Here is a 23,218-nt window from a genome sequence, read left to right on the forward strand (position 1 = left end):
CGACTCGGCTACGACATGGTTAAAAGAATTGCAACTGGGAAATCATCCTGATTTACCAACGAATCCTGCAGTCTCTCCGAGACACAAACCAGGATTTTACGCAATTCCCCCATACACTCGAGCTATGTCAGTGGGCTGTTCTACCTCTTCGCCATTACTTCATTACACACGGAAATCACAATAGCGTGAATTCACACTCCAGAGTGTATGAAACCATATTATAGTTTATTCAGTGATTCCATAGTTGTTTGTTGATTATGCAAGCTGGTGCTGGCTTCAGATTTATTTCTAGTATCCATTTGGAATTGTAGCTATAATTTATTATTATTCTGTATTAATGTATGATGTTTTTGCAGTGCATGAGGACATTGACAGGACACACTGGAGGTGTGTGGTCATCGCAGATGTCTGGTAACCTGATAGTGAGTGGTAGCACAGATCGTATGCTGCGAGTGTGGGACGCCGAGACTGGAGAATGCCATCACACGCTGTACGGACACACCTCCACAGTTCGATGCCTTCATCTACATGGCAGCAAGTATGTATGCACTCATCTTAATAAGTGACATAAAGGTGCCACTTCTCTTCAGTATTGATCTTCATTGAAATTATTGGTTATTGTGTGATAGATATGAGTAAAACATCTACTTGCTTACCTGTTGTCTCCCAGTTGAAGATTTTGAGGATCAATGTTCCTGCGGCCTGGCATATTCTTTTAGGTTCTGTGTAATGTCCAAGTGCCTGGGTGTCCCACATGGTCAATTCCTTCAGGTCCTGATAATACTCGGTAAATTCAGTGGTCCCTAATGATATTCCCCCCAAACTCGTTTTGTACGAGTTTGAGGGCTGTATGTCATCCATGCCATGTGGCAATATTCGTTATTTCTGCCTCCGCCATGCTGCCTGTTGGGTCAATGACACCTTCAACCCTGAGTCTTGAGAGGTTTGTTCTCGTGTGACTAATCTTTCAGACCCTCCTGATGAGGTCTGGACTTTTCAGGTAGCAACCGCTTTACAAGTTCGGTTTGCTAGGATTCCTTCAGTCTCAATTATGTGCCCAGTTGCATGCCATGGAGCTACCCAAGTTGGTGTTTTAAGTACCTGGAATTGGAGCTGTTGGTCACCTCAACCTTGGTTCCATCCGCATCTCCCCTTCCTTCCTCTTGGAGAATGTTGATGCACTTGGTGGGTTTGGGTTTTTGGTTACTGCTTTTGCACTGTAAACTGTGCTTCTCAACTTGTATGGTCCTATACTCTGGGAGGCGGTTGCTATGTTCTTCTCCACCTGCCTCGTGTCAACGGGCTGTAGTGGCTCAGTCTCTCAACTTTTGCATGGGTCCTGGCTCTGCTGTCCACCTCTCCATTTTCCTGGTTCTTCCTAGAGGAGTGTCACGCACTTTGTCCTCTGTGGCTGCTGCTTGCAGTCCAATCACAGACTACCTTTTTATTTGGGGCTTCCATTCTAGGTCTTTGAGGCAATTAGGTAGGGCTGGGGCTTTGCCCCTCATTTGGAAGGGGGTAGGCTATCTGTGGAGCCAGCAGCTGGGTCACAAGTGCCTACCCTGGCTGGTTGTTCTCCATCTGGTAGGCACCATGCTCGCTCTGCTTGGAAGGCAGGATCTCTGGGTTCGCGCCGACCCCTTTCGCCACCTATGATGGGGCGGTAGCTCACTTCGTTTGGTGCCTCCTGGTCCTACAATTCATTGATCTATCGGGTTGTTTCTCATAGCCTGTGGAGGAGTTGGTTGGGCTCTCCTCTGTTCAGGAGGTTTGTTTTTCCAGCTATGGGTTTTCTCCATTTTTGCCGGGTCATCTCAGAATGGGGGGAATTGGACTTGATTGAGACATCATCGTCCCTTCGGTGGATTTTTCCGTTCCCAAATCAGGATTCTCTGTTCCAAATCGAATCTCTAGTTCATCCTTGATCTACTGGGGTTGAATCGGTTCATTCCTTCCTCCTTTCAGATGACCATCAGATCTCTGTTTCACATAAGGATGATGCACCAGCAGGCCCAAGAGCTTGAATATATTAATATTCTAATTTTGTATAGCTTTAAATTTCTCCATTCCTTTGTGGAAAATTTAGATTAAGCCATAATCTACATATTAGACAAAAATTTTAACTTTTTTTGCAGAGTTGTTAGTGGATCAAGAGATGCTACACTCAGAGTATGGGATGTTAATTCAGGTGCCTGTGAACATGTACTTGTTGGACATGTGGCAGCCGTTCGATGTGTGCAGTACAATGGTCGCCTCGTTGTGTCTGGGGCTTATGATTATATGGTTAAAGTCTGGAATGCTGATCGAGAAGAATGTTTACATACTCTTCAGGGTCACACCAATAGAGTCTACTCTTTGCAGGTATAACAGGGGCTTACCAAGTCTCCCTTGAAAGTTCTATAAATATCTGTGCTTAATGCGATGCTTTCATAAAGTTTTGAACTATAAAGTTTTATGAATATTTTGACCTCTTTAGTAAGAGATGGTAACTTAAATTTCAGCCCATAATTTTGTCTAATCCAAAAGTTTGATGGTATCCATGTTGTGAGTGGGTCTCTTGACACGAGCATCAGGGTTTGGGACGTTGAGACAGGTCAGTGCCGCCACACGTTGATGGGCCACCAGAGTCTTACGTCGGGTATGGAACTCAAGAACAACATACTCATATCTGGAAATGCTGATTCCACTGTTAAGGTTTGGGACATTGTTACTGGACAGTGTCTACAAACGCTCTCAGGTGAGTGGGGGCAATACGTCCCACATATTTATGAAGTTCTAATTAAAATATTGTACCTCATGTTTGTTTTTCTTTACGATTATTTTCATAGCAGGTGTTACATTTCACAAATACATCGTATTAATTTAAACTTAAAAATACTTTAGTGTCAGCAAGAAAATTATTGGTTATTGAAATTTAGCAATATTAATAACTACCGGTATTTTTCTCTCATTTCTTTGAAAGCTCATAAAAAAAGTCTCATTGAATTGGCTTGAAAACTTGTTCAGCTGCGATGGCTATGATATTATTGATATCTTGTACGATATCAATAATGTTTATTCCCAATCTTAAGTTTTCTCTGAGATTATGCCTCTCCATCCTATGAAAGTCATCAATTGGATTATAATAATGAGTATGAAAATATATATTTTTGCTGCTATAATAAAATTAGATTTTCAAAATAATTTTTTTTTCAGGTCCTAACAAGCATCGTTCAGCAGTGACATGTCTTCAGTTTAACAACAAATTTGTTGTAACCTCTTCAGATGATGGAACTGTCAAGTTATGGGATGTGCGTACTGGGGAATTCCTCAGAAACTTAGTGGCTTTAGAATCTGGGGGATCAGGGGGAGTGGTGTGGCGAATACGTGCATCAGATACAAAATTAGTATGTGCTGTTGGCAGCAGGAATGGGACAGAAGAGACTAAGTTACTCGTGTTGGACTTCGATGTTTATGAGAACCTCAAGTGATACATGTGGACATTAGTATTAAATGGTGTCCTCTCCATGTATACTTACAAAGTTCAAAGTGATGTTATTTTAACTGTGCTGCCATGTAACCTCTTGATTAGTTTCTATGACGTGTCAGTTGGACAGTGTTTGTGATGACTAACATTTTTCTGGTGCTAATATTGTACACACACGATCATCTGACACTCACCGCCATTGCCATCTGCTACACTCCTCCACTTGGCAGACTGTAAATTTTTCACTGTCATTTTCTGTATTTGTAAAACTTGTCAAGTAAACTAACTGGTTAGTTTGTCAGTGCCCCAGTTTAGCACTTCATTGAACTGTGTTTTTTTATTATGCCATGTTTGCAGTATAGCATACTGCATTTCCTAAGAAAAGCGTTGGAAGAACTCACCAGAACACATGTACTCTATCAAAATATAAATATTTCATAATTTTCATAAACAGGGGATTGAAATTTGTTTGTTGAAAATTAGGTAATTGGGAGAATATGGGCAAAAGAGATCTGGTGAGGAGAGTAAATGCACGTGTTTGGATGTGGTGTTGAGAATGATAATGGGTGTGGCACTAATAATGTCCAGTTCCACTTGCTGACTGTGGTATATTGCTCATTGTATGGGTATCTGAGGTGGTCGGGGGTAAATGATGGTAAAATACCAACTAATGAAGGAATTGCAATATTTTTAGCAAGTCAGTAAAAAGTGGCTTTAGTATGTGTTGGAGTTTCATAAAAGCATAGGGATGATACTAAGTAAAAGAATTGCCAAAAATGAGTTATATCTTGAGGAAACCTGATGTAAGAAGGTTAACTCATTTATGTATATTTTTTACTTGTTCTTTTGTGGATTGTGGGAGGGAGATGGTGAGAGGAATTGTACGGGTAACAATTAGAAGCTGGTTAATGTTTTGGGTCCTTTGTTGTCCCTCTGGTCAGATTTAGACCAGCTAACTAGCTTTCAGAATAAAACTCTCACATCATTAACTTGTTTATAATAGTCATGGAACTATAAATTATTTCCATTAAGTGATGATTAGTCTGTGTTGGCATAATTTGTATGATATAGCAATGACATTTACGGAATTACAATTTGTGTATTCTCTTGATTTTGTTCTTAGCTAAGTTTTTCTAGGTGTAATGTGAGAGATTTTTTGATAATAAAATATCATAGACCATAACAAAGCCCTTTACAGTGGTTTATAATTTTCTTGACTTGGAAAGCTGTGAAAACAAAAAAGTGTGTTGTGGTGTGCACGTTTTGTTTGCTGGGAATGTCTCGAGCCGTTTATTCCAGAATTGCTTTATGATAAGCAATGTTGCAATTATCTATTACAGTAATCCTAAATATTTTCTGAAGGGCACTTATGTTTTTTAATTATAAAGGTTATTTAAAGCTCTAGTCTTAGGTTCATATTTTGTTAGTGTTCACATAGTTTTTATTGTGAAAAGACCGTGAAGACCATTGAGAAAACATGTTAGGTAAGTGTGGCTTACAAGTGGTATTGCAGTTTGGTGTCGTTGCTGTTCAACATGCCATTACAGCTGCTAGTGGGGTTTGCCTCGGTACTGTGCAGAATGTCATTACAACTTGGTGTGCCTTGTCGTTTCTCATTGCTGTTCACGATCACAATGCACTTATCAATCTGGCAATAACAATTTTCTCCTACAAATCTATTCCATTCAATGCTAAATCTGATTTCTTTGTGATCACTGTTCTCTAGCTCACTCCCCATTTCAATATCATTAATTTGCATTTCCCTGTTAGTTAACACTAAAATATTTTCACGTTAGCTCCTTAATGTGTTGCATAAGGAAGCAATCATCAATTTTAGAAAATCTTCTGCTTCATTATTCCCCGTTCTGTTAAGCCAGTTTATTCCACTAAAATTAAAGTCACCCATGACACACTGTTTGACCTAGATGCTCTTGATATTTCATCCCATAGATGGTTTTCCATTCTGTCTCCCCACCATCTTGTGATAAGGGGCTCACGTACACCTCCCTGGGACTGGTGAGGGTTGCCTTCACCCCATCTCCTACCCCTCTTTGGGGGTTGTACGTACAAAAGGACACCACCGTAGGGTCCTTGCGCGTCACCGGACCACCTGCTGGAGGGGCCACCCGTGAGTGGATGGTTGGGTGTCCAGGCTCGGGAGAATGGAGTTTTTGCACCAGTGTGGGAGAATGGACGAAGCAGTAGGACTTCCCTGTTAAAAAGTGGGAGCACTGCTGGGGACGACACACCCCTTCCTGCACTGGCCCGTGCCTGGCTGCCATGGTAGGTGGAGGGTGGGTATGCTTGGTTTCGGGCCCCAAACTTAAAATTGATGCTGTATGGAAACTGAACTGACCTGTCTTACCCAGGCTCGTGGGGTGGGCGACCAGGCCCCTCCCCCCGAGTCAGACTGATGGAAGATCAGTCTGATCTTTAATTTACTTCTTTGATGGAAAGTTTTTTGAGCACCCGCTCACAGTATGAGTATCAGGTGCACAATAAACTCCTGCTTACAGGATGTTTGACTTTAAGGAAAAGGAGGTAGTGATTCATTTGTATAACTGGTGCGCCCCCACTTGGATTACTGTATCCAAACATTGAGAGTACATCTTCAGAAGAACACACCTTCTCCAAAAGAGCTATAACACCAGGTAACACAAATTGTTCCAGAGCCAAGTCAACTCCCGGTTGAGGGCCACAGGGCAGAGCAGGCTTGACGGCAGATCTCTTATTAACTTTAAATATTGAACAATTTGTTAGATGTTCATCTGAAAAATTACTTCAAAAGTTCAGATGTAACAGAGCAACGATTTAAAGTTCAATTCACAATATGGGACCGAGAACAGATGCTTTTTCACCCACAGGGTTATAAATCCATGGAACCGTGCCAAAACAGTTAAAGTACAGCTGGAAAAGATCAATATAAAGAGGGGGGGGGGTCTTCAACAAGCCGCCGGCTTTCTGTCTTCGTCTAAGCCACTCGTGTTAGTGACTGATAAATTCAAGAATATAGGGTGCACAATAAACTACCGCTCATAGGACGAGTATGGGATGCAGAATAAACTATTGCTCACAGGATGAGTATTGGGTGCACAATAAATTGTCGCTCACAGGGTGAGTAGGGGTGCACAAACTTTCTTACAAGGATGAGCATGGGGTGCACAATAAACTATCGCTCGCAAGACAAGTAGAACTCAAAACGTTCTACAGGTAAAATAAGGTTCTAGCCAACAACGAAAATTGAATAGTCATTAAATAGCCTTGCAATTAAGACTAATGCGTGTTGGGAACATCAGAAATTCATTGACCAATAGAATTTACATAGACGACATCAAGGAAACAGATTCAGGAGCTGGAGGTACTTTGAATCAAGAGAGAACGTGAACCAAGTTATTACTCTTATCTACAAACCTACAGATAGTTGAAACGATTGGGGAATTCAGAGAATATGTAAATAAAATAAATTTACCTAAATAATGAAGGAAGAACATGTAGTGTACATAGCCTTCCTTGGAGAGACTAAACTACCCAGTTAGGGAACAATACATCAGGGAACCAAACTAGAGAAAGCACAGATCAGAGGTGTTCCAAGACTGCGAACAAATTAAAAAAAAAAAAAGTTAATGCAGTCAAATTAAGTCTTTGATTTTTACGAACAAGAAAGAAATAGGCAGACACCACACACACTACATGCGACACTACACGTTACGGCCAGCTTGGGCCAGTAATCAGGTTCTTTTCTGTTAGCGGTCATATCCGGTCATATCCCCCACTTCCTTATCCTACCCAAAGTCGATGGTAAGTTTAAGAATTGGCGGTAGCCAGTAACAATGCAAGGAATAAGGGTGGGGAGATAAACAATACTCTATTACACTTCCACTAATATATTATCACCTTCAATATATTTTATCCAAGTATTACTAAACATATTTACACTGTCGCTTTCACTCGGGACAGTAGTCAGCAGTGTTCATCAAGTCCCAGCAAATCCACTACCTCCAGGTACACATCGTCCACGCTTAATGGTAATCACTAGCAAGTTTACCTTCCTCAATATGAGCCAGTCCACACATCGTATCGTCACTGTCCCAATACCCCACATCAGCTCTCCAGAAACACACTGGCAGAGGGCTTCAGTCACAAGCTGACGGGGGGGTCTCAATTACGTACAGGGGTAGCTAACATCCTGGCAGAAGTCTCTAACAACACACTAGCAGCACTTCTCAATAGATGCACAACTCGTCCGGTAACTCTTCCTGGCCAATCCCGGATACATCGGTCCATACAACACCACATAAATCCAGCAGCTAACACACTGCTGCTACTACCGACGGCAGCCACTTTGTCCTCTCACATGACCAAGTCAAGAGTTCAGGGCTGTCCAAGGTGAACTGCCCTTCTCAGCACAATCGCCTCCTCCTCTGTGAACATAAAACGTCATTAGCTAGACAAACAGTATACTGGGTGACCTTTAGATAACACCCTTCCACCGGGGAATTGAAATTGTAATTGCTTTCACAACCTAGATGGCGTTGATATCGTTACATCACCCACCAGAGGTCATCATCATCGACCTCACCTTCTAACTGAGGTATAAAGCTGGAGCCTTTCGCCGACGCCACCCCACTGCCAACAGATGGCGTTGTTTTCATCTCACCTAATACTTGGGAGTTGGAGAGCAGGTCCATAGATGGCGTCGAAATCGCCACTCCTCACTCCAGAAGTGGTGTTGATACCGTAACACTACACACTCAGACGCTGTACACACTACACCACACTCAGACACTAAACACTCAGATGTTGTACACTGATCTACACCACACACTCAGACACTAAACACTCAGATGTTGTACACTGATCTACACCACACACTCAGACACTAAACACTCAGATGTTGTACACTCATCTACACCACACACTCAGACACTACACTCTTAGAAACAATGCAGTAACGTCACCACACAACTACAGTGGCACAGGACAAGATCGCTACATTTGCATAGCAATATGTTTACTCTGCTTTATTATGAAGACGACCCCCGCTGTGCAGGCGGCGGCGTGAAGGTTAGTAACACAATGGCTGCACCAACAACACCATATTTTTGGTTCTATGGAATACGCAAATTAACTTTCGTTGTGAACTTGTTACAAAAGTTTTAATTTGCCTAAAATATGTGATTGTGTTACACGGGCAGTGCTGGGTACATCAACAGTATCTCGTAGACTTGAGGCAAAATGAAATTCACACCATGCAGTTACTCCATCTATCATTCTATTATGCAGGAAGAACCGCACGTCTATGAGTCATCCAATAAGGTTAGCAGACTTCTAGATGTTACCACTGCTAGGCTTAGGCTCGGCTACAAGTACCTCTGGCAGTTTGTAACATCTGCTGATGTAGATTAGACTAAATGTAAACTCTGTCAGCAGAACTATTCGCATACTTTGCGTCATTATATAATGGAATGTGAAAAAATCGTGGAATTCAGAGATAACACCATCAATGAAGTTCAAGAAATGTGTAAGTCCTTCATTCATAATAATGTACTGCCAGGAATATTAGCAAAGTATCCAAAGTTTGCTTACTGTAGGTGTAGCCTGCACATGACTGTAAAGCTGCCGCCCAGTTGAGTGGGTGTGGAGCACATGACTGTAAAGCTGCCGCCCAGTTGGGTGGGTGTGGAGCAAGACTAGTAACTGTGTGACTCACCATAGATGTAAAGTGCCTTGTATAGTGACTGTTGTGAGCCTCTTGTTGAATCACTTGAGATACAAAAGATTATCGATGTGTATATGTATTTGTGTAAATGATTATATATATATATATATATATATATATATATATATATATATATATATATATATATATATATATATATATATATATATATATATATATATATGTCGTACCTTGTAGCCAGAACTCACTTCTCAGCCTACTATTCAAGGCCCGATTTGCCTAATAAGCCAAGTTTTCCTGAATTAATATATTTACTATAATTTTTTTCTTATGAAATGATAAAGCTACCCTTTTCACTATGTATGAGGTCAATTTTTTTTATTGGAGTTAAAATTAACGTAGATATACGACCGAACCTAACCAACCCTACCTAACCTAACCTAACCTATATATATAGGTAAGGTTAGGTTAGGTAGCCAAAAAAAGCTAGGTTAGGTTAGGTTAGGTAGGTTAGGTAGACGAAAAAACATTAATTCATGAAAACTTGGCCTATTAGGCAAATCGGGCCTTGCATAGTAGGCTGAGAAGTGAGTTCTGGCTACTAGGTACGACATATATATATATATATATATATATATATATATATATATATATATATATATATATGTCGTACCTAGTAGCCAGAACGCACTTCTCAGCCTACTATGCAAGGCCTGATTTGCCTAATAAGCCAAGTTTTCCTGAATTAATATATTTTCTCTAATTTTTTTCTTATGAAATGATAAAGCTACCCATTTCATTATGTTTGAGGTCAATTTTTTTTTATTGGAGTTAATTTTAACGTAGATATATGACCGAACCTAACCAACCCTACCTAACCTAACCTAACCTATCTTTATAGGTTAGGTTAGGTTAGGTACCCGAAAAAGTTAGGTAGGTTAGGTAGTCGAAAAACAATTAATTCATGAAAACTCGGCTTATTAGGCAAATTGGGCCTTGCATAGTTGGCTGAGAAGTGCATTCTGGCTACTAGGTACGACATATATATATATATATATATATATATATATATATATATATATATATGTTAAATATGACCGAAAACGTAAGATTAATAATTCTAACACGAATTTTCTCAATATTTCTTATGTTTCTTTTTTTCTGTCGATGGTAATTGAAAAATCAATTCTCCAAAATTCCTTTTTATTTCTAGTCTGACGCGACGCTTGAACGCGTTTCGTAATAACTTATTACATTTTCAAAGACTTTAGTTTAACACACACACAACTGTAACCTGAAAACACTAAACAGAGTTCTACTTAATCCTAACATTGAACAGCTTGTCTTATATACTCGCATTTGGGTGAGGTGATATGTTACAACAGTTTTGGATGAGGTGAACAAACTTTGACCAACACAAGACAGAACACGGTGCAATGGGTATTAATTGGATAAATGAGAGGGGAAGAATGGAAGTAACTGCAAAGGGCCTATTGGCCCATACTTCCTCTTGATGCTTCTATATTGGTACGGAGTCTTGAAGTGGGTAGAATATAGTTGTGCATTAATTGGCTGTTGATTGCTGGTGTTGACTATTTGATGTGTAGTGCCTCGCAGATATCAAGCCGCCTGCTATCGCTGTATCTATCGATGATTTCTGTGTTGTTTGTTAAGACTTCTCTGGTGATGGTCTAGTTGTTGGAAGAGATTATATGTTCCTTAATGCAGCCTATAAGTAACAGGCCTCCATTAAGGAACATTATATATATATATATATATATATATATATATATATATATATATATATATATATATATATATATATATATATATATATATATATATATATATATGTCGTACCTAGTAGCCAGAACGCACTTATCGGCCTACTATGCAAGGCCCGATTTGCCTAATAAGCCAAGTTTTCCTGAATTAATATATTTTCTCTAATTTTTTTCTTATGAAATGATAAATCTACCCATTTCATTATGTATGAGGTAAATTTTTTTCATTGGAGTTTAAATTAACGTTGATATATGACGAAACCTAACCAACCCTTCCTAACCTAACCAAACCTATCTTTATAAGTTAGGTTCGGTTAGGTAGCAGAAAAAGTTAGGTCAGGTTAGGTAGGTTAGGTAGTCGAAAAAACATTAATTCATGAAAACGTGGCTTATTAGGCAAATCGGGCCTTGCATAATAGACTGAGAAGTGCGTTCTGGCTACTAGGTACGACATATATATATATATATATATATATATATATATATATATATATATATATATATATATATATATATATATATATATATATATATATATGTCGTACCTAGTAGCCAGAACTCACTTATCGGCCTACTATGCAAGGCCCGATTTGCCTAATAAGCCAAGTTTTCGTGAATTAATTGTTTTTCGACTACCTAACCTACCTAACCTAACCTAACCTAACTTTTTCGGCTACCTAACCTAACCTAACCTATAAAGATAGGTTAGGTTAGGTTAGGTAGGGTTGGTTAAGTTCGGTCATATATCTACGTTAATTTTAACTCCAATAAAAAAAAATTGACCTCATACATAATGAAATGGGTAGCTTTATCATTTCATAAGAAAAAAATTAGAGAAAATATATTAATTCAGGAAAACTTGGCTTATTAGGCAAATTGGGCGTTGCATAGTAGGCAGAGAAGTGAGTTCTGGCTACTAGGTACGACATATATATATATATATATATATATATATATATATATATATATATATATATATATATATATATATATATATATATATATATATATACCTGGTTGATGGGGTTCTGGGAGTTCTTCTACTCCCCAAGCCCGGCCCGAGGCCAGGCTTGACTTGTGAGAGTTTGGTCCACCAGGCTGTTGCTTGCAGCGGCCCGCAGGCCCACATACCCACCACAGCCCGGTTGGTCCGGCACTCCTTGGAGGAATAAATCTAGTTTCCTCTTGAAAATGTCCACGGTTGTTCCGGCAATATTTCTTATGCTTGCTGGGAGGACGTTGAACAACCGCGGACCTCTGATGTTTATACAGTGTTCTCTGATTGTGCCTATGGCACCTCTGCTCTTCACTGGTTCTATTCTACATTTTCTTCCCTATCGTTTACTCCAATACGTTGTTATTTTACTGTGTAGATTTGGTACTTGGCCCTCCAGTATCTTCCAGGTGTATATTATTTGATATCTCTCTCGTCTTCTTTCTAGTGAGTACATTTGGAGGGCTTTGAGACGATCCCAATAATTTAGGTGCTTTATTGCGTCTATGCGTGCCGTATATGTTCTCTGTATTCCCTCCATTTCAGCAATCTCTCCTGCTCTGAAGGGGGAAGTGAGTACTGAGCAGTACTCAAGACGGGACAACACAAGTGACTTGAAGAGTACAACCATTGTGATGGGATCCCTGGATTTGAAAGTTCTCGTAATCCATCCTATCATTTTTCTGGCTGTCGCAATATTTGCTTGGTTATGCTCCTTAAACGTTAGGTCGTCAGACATTATTATTCCCAAATCCTTTACATGCTGTTTTCCTACTATGGGTACATTTGATTGTGTTTTGTACTCTGTATTATGTTTAAGGTCCTCATTTTTACCGTACCTGAGTACCTGGAATTTATCACTGTTAAACATCATGTTATTTTCTGATGCCCAGTCGAAAACTTTATTAATATCAGCTTGAAGTTTTTCAATGTCCTCAGCCGAGGAAATTTTCATACTGATTTTTGTGTCATCTGCAAAGGATGATACGAGGCTGTGACTTGTATTTTTGTCTATATCTGATATGAGAATAAGGAAAAGCAGCGGTGCAAGGACTGTACCCTGAGGTACAGAGCTTTTCACTGCACTTGGACTAGATTTTATATGGTTGACAGTTACTCGCTGAGTCCTGTTTGACAGAAAACTGAGTATCCAGCGTCCTACTTTACCGGTTATTCCTATTGACTTCATTTTGTGTGCTATCACGCCATGGTCACATTTATCGAAAGCCTTTGCGAAGTCCGTGTATATCACATCAGCATTCTGTTTCTCTTCTAATGCCTCAGTGACTTTGTCGTAGTGCTCAAGTAGCTGTGAGAGGCACGATCTTCCCGCTCGAAATCCATGTTGGCCTGGGTTGTGAAGGTCATTGGTCTCCATGAAATTGGTGACCTGACTCCTAATCACTCTCTCAAATACTTTTATGATGTGCGATGTTAGTGCAACTGGTCTATAATTTTTTGCCAATGCTTTGCTCCCTCCCTTGTGTAGAGGGGCTATGTCTGCTACTTTAAGTGCATCTGGTATCCCCCCCGTGTCCAAGCTCTTCCTCCACACTATACTGAGTGCCTGTGCTACCGGCACTTTGCATTTCTTTATAAATATTGAATTCCATGAGTCTGGACCTGGGGCCGAGTGCATGGGCATGTTTTCAATTTCTTTTTCAAAATTTAGTGCGCTCGTGTTTATATCAGTTATATTTACAGGGGTTTGAATATCCCGCATAAAGAAATTGTCTGGATCTTCCACCTTCATGTTGTTTATTGGAGTGCTAAACATGTCCTCATACTGCTTTTTTAGGATTTCACTAATTTCTTTGTCATCCTCCGTGTATGAACCTTCACTTGTACGAATAGGTCCAATACTGGCAGTGGTTTTTGCTTTTGATTTCGCATATGAGAAGAAATATTTTGGATTTTTCTTTATTTCTTTATCTTTATATATATATAATCAATAATTGTGTAACTAGCTTCAAAAGATTGTCACTGGCTTAGCTAAACGAACTCTGGGGTCCAGTTCCTGAACACATTATGTGCCTCTGTAACCCTTTACACCACCGCCCATGGAATCATGGGATGGGTATGGGGGGGGGGGGGCATAATAAGGACAGAAATTGAAATTTAATCTATTTACAGCACTCTAGTTAACATTATAGTAGATGAGGATAACAATAGTGGGAGAGAACATGACCCCTACAGCAAGGTGGAGCACTAACTGGAGCACACGGGCTGGTGTATGGCTTGAGGTAGTGGCAGGGAGAGACAAGGACCACTACACAAGCCTCGCAATAACACCACCAAATAGAGTCTAGTTATCAAGGCGGCTGGACCACGCCCATCCCCGCAATACACACACCTTTAGCGGATATAAATATTGGCGGCGCCGGACTCCGCTGTGCGGCCTCTAAAATGCGCGAGAGGGTCTCATCAGAGAGGAAAGAGGTCAGGGTGGGACCATAAGGTGGGCAGGCCGGGGATAACGAGCTGGCGCCCGCTTAATGACACGCCACCTCCTTCCCACCCACCTCCCCACCCATGATCCCACCCCACCAGCCCTAACAACCCACCAATTAGACGCGAGTGTGGGTGGGGCGGGTGAGTGACCACGCCCACGCCCCCAACCTCGGGTCAACCACCTTCTTGCTGATAAGTCATATCTGGAGGAGCGGGTGTGTGGGAGTAGTGGGGCAGGGAAGGTAATGTGTAGCGTTAGGCATGCATCATTACCACCAGCAGGCCGGCCACCCCCTCCACCCTCCACAACACCCTCAACTAGTGAGGGGAGCGAGGGAGGGGAAGGAGGCAGGCTGAGGAAACCAGCGGGAAGGGGAAGTGAGGGAGGGAGGGAGGGAAGGTAGGGTTGGGCGAGGGCAGGAGTCAGTCTACCACAGTGATCCCTGGCTACCACAACCTCCTCCTCATCCTTACACCTCAACGCTCAGGTAATATGGCCTTCGCTTTCAGCACTCACAAACTATTACTATATTACCTTTTCAAGGCGGGTGATATGTTGTCTTAACTTTCATCAATGTTATTACCAGAGCGCCTTCATCGCCGGAGCTGTTACAGTGGGCACGGAACCCGCGGAAACTTTAGACTTGCTGAGTCTTACGGTGCATACGAATCCCAGTCTTATAACATATTACAAATATTTTGGAAAATATTTTAAACTACCGGAGAAGCAGACAAGGATGAATCAGTTTATTTATTTTCTTGTGTTTTGGAAGAAATATATTTTAAGTTCATTATGTGATGCGCTGTGTTGATGAGTTCCACTCCTGCCGGTGTTGCTCGTCATGTGTGAGTGCTCCACACCTGCTGTCTGCCACCTCCACACCTGCTGTCTGCCACCACACACCCGCTGTATGCCGTCTTCACACACCCGCTGTCTACCACCTCCACACACCTGCTGTCTGCCACTTCCACACACCCGCTGTATGCCGTCTTCACACACCCGCTGTCTGCCGTCTTCACACACCCGCTGTCTGCCACCTCCACACACCTGCTGTCTGCCACTTCCACACACCTGCTGTCTGCCACTTCCACACACCCGCTGTATGCCGTCTTCACACACCCGCTGTCTGCCACCTCCACACACCCGCTGTATGCCGTCTTCACACACCCGCTGTCTGCCACCTCCACACACCTGCTGTCTGCCACTTCCACACACCTGCTGTCTGCCTCCTCCACACACCTGCTATCTGCCACTTCCACACACCTGCTATCTGCCACCTCCACACGCATGGTGTCTGCCACTTCCACACACCTGCTATCTGCCACTTCCACACACCTGCTGTCTGCCACATCCACACACCTGCTGTCTGCCTCCTCCACACACCTGCTATCTGCCACTTCCACACACCTGCTGTCTGCCACATCCATACACCCGCTGTCTGCCACTTCCACAGACCTGCTGTTTGCCACCTCCACACACCTGCTGTCTGCCACCTCCACACACCCGCTGTCTGCCACATCCACCCACCTGCTGTCTGCCTCCTCCACACACCTGCTGTCTGCCACTTCCACACACCTGATGTTTGCCACTTCCACACCTGCTGTCTGCCACTTCCACACACTCGCCGTCTGCCACCTCCACACACCTGCTGTCTGCCTCTTCCACACACCTGCTATCTGCCACCTTCACAGACCTGGTGTCTGCCACTTCCACACACCTGCTGTCTGCCACCTCCACACACCTGCTGTCTGACACTTCCACACACCTGCTGTCTGCCACTTCCACACACCTGCTGTCTGCCACTTCCACACACCTGCTGTCTGCCACTTCCACACACCTGATGTCTGCCACTTCCACACACCTGCTGTCTGCCACTTCCACACACCTGCTGTCTGCCACCTCCACACACCTGCGGTCTGCCACCTCCACACACCTGCGGTCTGCCACCTCCACACACTTGCGGTCTGCCACCTCCACACACCTGCGGTCTGCCACCTCCACACACCTGCTGTCTGCCACCTCCACACACCTGCGGTCTGCCACCTCCACACACCTGCGGTCTGCCACCTCCACACACTTGCGGTCTGCCACCTCCACACACCTGCGGTCTGCCACCTTGAGGGTTATCTTGAGATGATTTCGGGGCTTTAGTGTCCCCGCGGCCCGGTCCTCGACCAGGCCTCCACCCCCAGGAAGCAGCCCGTGACAGCTGACTAACACCCAGGTACCTATTTACTGCTAGGTAACAGGGGCATTCAGGGTGAAAGAAACTTTGCCCATTTGTTTCTGCCTCGTGCGGGAATCGAACCTGCGCCACAGAATTACGAGTCCTGCGCGCTATCCACCAGGCTACGAGGTCCCTAAGTGGAGGTGAGGGAGGTGTGTGGAGGTGTGGTCCACCTCCACACACCTGCGGTCTGCCACCTCTACACACCTGCGGTCTGCCACCTCCACACACCTGCGGTCTGCCACCTCCACACAAGCTTGCTCTTGCCTCCATGAAAGCACCAGCTCTATTGTCCTTGACTGTTTGAACTACTTCCAGAAGGCTGACTTTTGCTCCCTGACTCCCGTACCTCTATTCCTCTGATTTCTAATCCTTTGGATCGCCTTAAAGCTTCTTTTATCGTAAATTAAAACTGACTTTGATCTCGTAAAACGTTTCCGTGTCATTTGCTCTTCTCTTCCTTATTTCTATGGTCTACCTAAAACTCACAAACCTGGTATTCCTCTTCGGCGTATCTTTTCTTCCAGCGGCTCTATCGGGTTGTCTTCTGGCTTGCCAAAACTCTCACTTCTTATATTGGTACTTTTTCTCCAGCCCAGCTCCGTCACTCTCAAGACTTCATCGAAAGATTGCGCCTGAAGCCTCCCTTTAAGATGCTTAGTTTTAATGTGGAGTCTCTATATACTAATGTTTTCCCTGATGACGTTCTCTTTCTTTAGTCAAAAAGCGACTGAGGGACTTCGTCATCTCCCGCTTCCTACTGACGATATCTTCGAACTCATCAGCCTGTGCTGACTCTTAACTCGTCTTTCAATGGAAAATGCTTCTCTTAACACACACAGAAATCACAATAGCGTGATATATCAAAAGAAGAAATCTACAAGGGCCGTGATGAGGGTTCGAACCTACGCACGGGATGTTCCCAGCTGCGCCTTAGATTAGAAAGAAACTTAGAAAGACTTAGAAACTTAGGCTTAGACTAAGGCGCAGCTGGGAACATCCCGTTCGTAGGTTCGAACCCCCTCATCGCGGCTCATGTGGATTTACTTCTCTTAAACTTACGGTGTCGCTCTGGGTTCCCTTCTCTTCCCTGTTCTGGCCAATCTCAGCAGCTCGGCTCATGTGCTGATGGATCTGTTAATTCTACTTTGTTCACTAATTACAAATAATACCACTTCCCAATTGAACAGTTCATACCTCATCCCAAACCTGCTAAAGGACGGTCAGGTGAGGAGAAGAACTGGTAATATAACCAGTCCACAGCGAATCATCATTCATCTGGTCACCACTTGGTCCGGGAAACATCTCCCGTCACGCAGGGTGCAGTCGCGCCTCCACAGATCTTCAGTATCAGCTCTTGATACTGGTAATGGCTCAAAAGGGCCACCACTTACGAGCTATTCATGCCCGTGCCACCTTTTGGGTGGCTTCATCTTCATAACACATTCACAAGGGAGACATCTCCCGTCATGCAGGGTGCATTCGCACCTCCACAGATCTCCAGTATCAGCTCTTGATACTGGTAATGGCTTAAAAGGGCCACCACTTACGGGCTATTCATGCCCGTGCCACCTTTTGGGTGGCTTAATCTTCATCATCATCATCATCATCAATCATCATTACAGAGAGAGTGCATCTTCTGCCAAACTGTCACAGAAAAGTCATTACTTCACTATCTTCTGGAATGTGAAGCAACCAATGACCTTAGAAGAGCTTTAAGAGTTCCTGAATCATGCAGTGGCCACCCTGAAGCCATCAACACAGCCACTCTCCTGGTCAACAAAGGTGTCCAGCAGCTGGACACCCTCATAAAGACTGTGAAGCAGTATCCTCCCCCGCAATAACAGCCTGATGGTTAAATGCAACCTCAGAATACTGAGAAAAAAAAAATGTACCACTTACGGGCTATTCATGCCCGTGCCACCTCTTGGGTGGCTTAATCTTTATCAATCAATCAATCAATCATCATTGGGCTCACCATAGCCCGTGCTTCTTGCCCCGCTCCTGTGCCAGGTAAGTTACGGGCTCACCATAGCCCGTGCTACTTGGAACTAGTTTCGAGTAGCTGAATCTCTAACAACAGCAACAACCAATCATCATCTTGAAAAAGTTACAGCCCCGCTCCTGTGCCAGGTAAGTCCACAACGGGCTCACCATAGCCCGTGCTACTTGGAACTTTTTGTTCCAAGTAGGGAATCTTAAACAACAACAACAAGAATCATCATCTTTGATGGTGAATTACGGGCTATTCATGCCCGTGCCACCTCTTGGGTGGCTTAATCTTCATCAGTTAATCAATCATCATCAGTCTAATTCCGAGAGTGGTTCAGTACTTTACGATTCAGTTCAAAATTTAATCGATCTGAAACAGTTAAATCTCCATTAGGTATCCCATCATCATAGTATTATGCAGGAAGAGCCCAAATCTGTGGGTTAGGTGATACGCTCAGTAGAGTTCTAAGGTTACTGGCAGACCCGGGCGCTGCTGGAGTGTCTCTGGGAGGTGGCTCCACCTGCATCACGTAATGTGAACTTCATTAACAAAACTATTTACATACATTACCTCGTAGGGGGCCTTGTAGCCTGGTGGATAGGGCGCAGGACTCGTAATTCTGTGGCGCGGGTTCGATCCCCGCGCGAGGCAGAAACAAATGGGCAAAGTTTCTTTCACCCTGATGCCCCTGTTACCTAGCAGTAAATAGGTACCTGGGAGTTAGTCAGCTGTCACGGGCTGCTTCCTAGGGTGTGTGTGTGTGGTGTGGAAAAAAAGTAGTTAGTAAACAGTCGATTGACAGTTGAGAGGCGGGCCGAAAGAGCAAAGCTCAACCCCCGCAAACACAACTAGGTGAATACATCACTGTATAACTGATCGTGAATAAAATCAAGTATTTAATCATAACTCTATCAATTACAACAAATAGTGTATCATATTCTTGATGGCATATTACTCAAATTTCGAGGTTTGCCTTTTGTAGATATCATACTGCCTGTAAGTTTGTTTCTTGCTTGCCTTAAGACCATGTTCGTTAGCTATAACACTGTAGCTAGCTCACTAACCTTGCTACTTTACCATATAGTTTAGGTAAATGAGAGCTTTGTAACTAGCTCACCAGCAATGTTAATTGTGTAGCTTAAAGAACACTGAGGTCCAGTTGCTAATCACATTATATGCGTAGTTTTCCGGCTATCGACCTCAGAATGGGTATGGGGCTGATAATAAACTAATTAAGCTAACAGATCAGATATAAAATATATTTTGCACTTCCCTTCAAGGTATTACGGGAAGTGAGAAGTCAGCAGCGGCTGTGGTGTGGCGGGCGCGAGGCTGCCCTGTGCTGGCGTGGAGGCTGCCATGACCGCACGGACCACTGAGGGCTCTCTTTTCACAGTGGGCCTTGTCTCCACCCCGGCACCACAACACCTCTCCACCTCAACCACTAACATTCCGCCAACATACTCGGCCACCTTCACCACCACGCCGCTCCAACACCTGGACTACACACTGGCCAGTATGTCGTCAGGATACACACTGCCGCCCTTGCCGTTTAACGCCGAGGCTGCTGCTGCACTTGCCCCTGCTTACCTCTCCTCCAGCACGTGTCCCTCCACCACCAGCCCCTCCTCACCTGCGGGTGTATCCTCTCTCACTACATGTGCCTCCACCACAACATACTCCTTCACCACACCTACCTCCTTCCCTCGTTATGGCACGAGCAGCACCTTCACCGGCCGCTTCACCAGCACCCGTCCTGGCGTGGTGACGGGCGTGTCCCGCTCCTCCCTTGTCACCCCTCGCCCCCCAGCCCTCACCAGTCCCACCATCACCACATACACCACGTACAATCCTGCCATCAACAAGTTTAGCACACACTTGCCTACCACCACCACCACTCCCAGGTACAGACCAAGCACCACCACCTTCACCGCCCGCCCGCTCACCACCACTAACCTCACCACCACCACCACCAACCTCACCACCACCACCGCCGCCGCAGCACAAGACTCACAGATCTACACTCTCTTCCCTCACTTGGCTGACTCTTCCCCTCAGGAAGAGAGGGCGACTCTTCCTCCCCCGCCCAGGGTCACCCTCGCTAACTCCGCTACTGCGCACCGCCCAGGGCCCACTTGGCCTCTCAGAGTCAACCTCAGCTCGTCGGAGGGCTATGACAACATTGACCTTGACCTCGGGGAGGACGCAAGGCCTCCCAAGGGTCAGGTGAGGACGCACATGACCAAGGAACAGTTCCTGGCCGTGCCCCAGCCTCCCCTGGAGCTGTATGAGGCAGGTGATCAAGGTAAGATTACGCCCAGAGCCCAGCGCAGCTCACACCACTCTTTCTTCCTACGGCTCTCTCTTACACCTACCTGTTGCTCGTCGAATATTCACATGCCCACAAGCTCAAACAAGTGGGCTCTCAGATCTCTCAATGTTTCCCAGGCAGCATCCACTCTCCATGTTACTAAGTCTCTCGTCACTACCAGCGTGACAGCAGTGCACGAGGTGCTGACTAGCTCAAACGTCTCTTTACCTGTTCAGTTTAATCAGTTAAATATAACTCCACTTCCCTTATAATACAACACAATACTCAAACTATTAGGGAATTACCGATACTGTACCTTATGGTTCTGATCTTTTATTTTCTTTCATCTTTCCTTCTTTAATTTAATATCTTGAAAAGCTTCATTGTCTTAAATATATTTATATATGTAACTATTTTATGAAGACTAACTTGCTTAGCTAAATGAATTGTGGGGTTCAGTTCCTGAGCCCATTATGGGCCTCTGTAACCCTTTCCACTACGTCCCACAGGATGGATATGGGGTCCACTAGCTACCACCCACAGGATGGGTATGGGGGTTCACTACCGCCCACAGGATGGGTATGGGGGTTCACTACCGCCCACAGGATGGGTATGGGGGTTCACTACCGCCCACAGGATGGGTATGGGGTCCACTACCGCCCACAGGATGGGTATGGGGTGTATAATAAACTAAATTTATTGAGAAAGTCTTAACGTATTGGCTTGAAACCTGACAACACTAATATGTGATGATAAAACTAATCTTCACTTCGGTGTTGGGCAGTGTAGTCCAGTGGCAACTGTTGTGTTGCATGATTACATGATGGGGTATCCGGCGGTGTCCGAGTCTCTTCCCCCCTTCTCCCTCTTTACCAAGTCTTCCTCCTTTCCCTCCTCCCTCCTCCACCCTCTCTTCTCTCCAATACCCTCTCTCCCTTTTTTTACATATAAACATTTAGACAAATGCAGAGTATTTTTAATTAGTCAAATGCGCAGTGACGAGCCCATAGAGTTTTATATATAATGGCAGTTCCTCCCTTAGCCCAGATCTTACTTTCTTACTAAACTTTGCTATTAAATTTGTATTAGTTTAATATTATATACAAATTTATTTTTGCTTCAACGTCGATACAATGCATAACTTTCCTGTCAAAGTAATCACCTTTAATTGCTTCTAGCTAACCTTGTGAGTCGTCACCAGTGATGCAGGCTTCTGGGTCGTCGCCTGACGAGGCTGACAATTGCTAATAATACTTCCGTTACTAATGGAATATTTGTTTTCCCTGAAACTTATTTCTGAGATTCACTCTGAGCTGTGCATGTTGCCTTCACTGCTTGAGAACGATGGGTGAACTTCATCTTGCAATAAAGTGCCCAAGATATGGCTGTCAGCTCGTCCTAAGGTTTCCCAACGTCAAGAAACTGTCGTACTAAAATGCCCTCTTCTAACCTATCAAAGGATCCAAAACAAAAAAAGAGGCAGTATATAAATTTCGCGAACCGCCACTATTTTCTAGTACAACGATTTTTAGCCTTAGGTAAAGTATACGTCAAAATGCAACGCTGTGTTAGGAGGACGGGTTGACCCGCCTGTGTGTGCTGTAAAGTCGACTAGTTGTACTGTCTCCCAGCTCTGGGGTGTCAGGGTGTTGTGAGACAGGAGGGTGATACATACTGGCGGGGGTGAGTGCATAGTGTGAGGCTGGTGACTAACTTGTACTCCCTGGGCAGTGCGTCGTGGCTGGCAGAGTGCACAAGAAAGGTTGGAAGAACGACGACGGGGAGGAGTGTGGAGCCTCTCTCTCTTCCCCACCTCCTCCAACACCACCTTCACCACTACCTCAACCACCTCCTTCACTACGTCCTTCACCACCACCACCACCTCCTCCACCACCACCAACGGAGCACCGAGCACAGAAGGCGTTGTCAACTTGGATAATAACATCACCACAACCTTCAGCACCAATGGAGCGTATTGCAACCAGGTGAGCACACCAGCGGCACTACCTGATGCTGCCTCTTCTCGTCTACACCTTGACGCTCCCTCAGTTACTCTCCTACTTTCTTCATTCTTTCTTCAACAAAGTTTGCTCAGCCGTGCTCTCTTTCGATTAAACATTTCAATTTATTGTATTCCGGCTGTTTCTCTAGCTCTTTCTATCCTTCGTGCTGAGTACGTGTTTCTGACTTACTCACCTTTTAACATTCCATGGCTTGTATTTTGTTATTTGCCCCTCTTAAAATTTCTCCGTAGTGGCTATATCTTCGTTTCTCTATTTTTCTCGACCGTCACCAACAGATGATTCTCTGA

The 23,218-nt window shown here is 43.9% G+C and overlaps 2 protein-coding genes across 3 annotated transcripts in view; both read left to right on the forward strand.

The window, feature by feature from the left end:
* The window catches only part of LOC123753737 (F-box/WD repeat-containing protein 7-like), a 39,760-nt gene extending 35,101 nt beyond the window's left edge, over positions 1-4,659 (forward strand). For both annotated transcript variants that reach the window (XM_069315160.1, XM_069315161.1), the window contains exons 8-11: positions 357-538; positions 2,136-2,361; positions 2,527-2,737; positions 3,196-4,659. In XM_069315160.1, the coding sequence (XP_069171261.1) occupies positions 357-538; positions 2,136-2,361; positions 2,527-2,737; positions 3,196-3,470 (894 nt within the window). In that variant the 3' untranslated portion in view covers positions 3,471-4,659. The remainder of the gene's footprint in view (positions 1-356; positions 539-2,135; positions 2,362-2,526; positions 2,738-3,195) is intronic.
* A 15,242-nt stretch (positions 4,660-19,901) lies between these two features.
* LOC138358068 (uncharacterized) lies at positions 19,902-23,218 on the forward strand. The gene is made up of 3 exons (XM_069315538.1): positions 19,902-20,901; positions 22,639-22,892; positions 23,162-23,218. The coding sequence occupies exons 1-3, from the start codon at positions 19,956-19,958 to the stop codon at positions 23,216-23,218; spliced, it is 1,257 nt and encodes a 418-aa protein (XP_069171639.1). The 5' UTR covers positions 19,902-19,955.

Source organism: Procambarus clarkii, chromosome 81, assembly GCF_040958095.1.
Source record: "Procambarus clarkii isolate CNS0578487 chromosome 81, FALCON_Pclarkii_2.0, whole genome shotgun sequence".
Classification (NCBI taxonomy): domain Eukaryota; kingdom Metazoa; phylum Arthropoda; class Malacostraca; order Decapoda; family Cambaridae; genus Procambarus; species Procambarus clarkii.

Coding starts and splice junctions, on each gene's coding strand:
- LOC138358068 (XM_069315538.1), top strand. CDS start 19,956: ATGACCGCACGGACCACTGAGGGCTCTCTTTTCACAGTGGGCCTTGTC. Junction 20,902..22,638: donor GTATGAGGCAGGTGATCAAG/GTAAGATTACGC, acceptor CTCCCTGGGCAG/TGCGTCGTGGCTGGCAGAGT. Junction 22,893..23,161: donor ATGGAGCGTATTGCAACCAG/GTGAGCACACCA, acceptor ATTTCTCCGTAG/TGGCTATATCTTCGTTTCTC.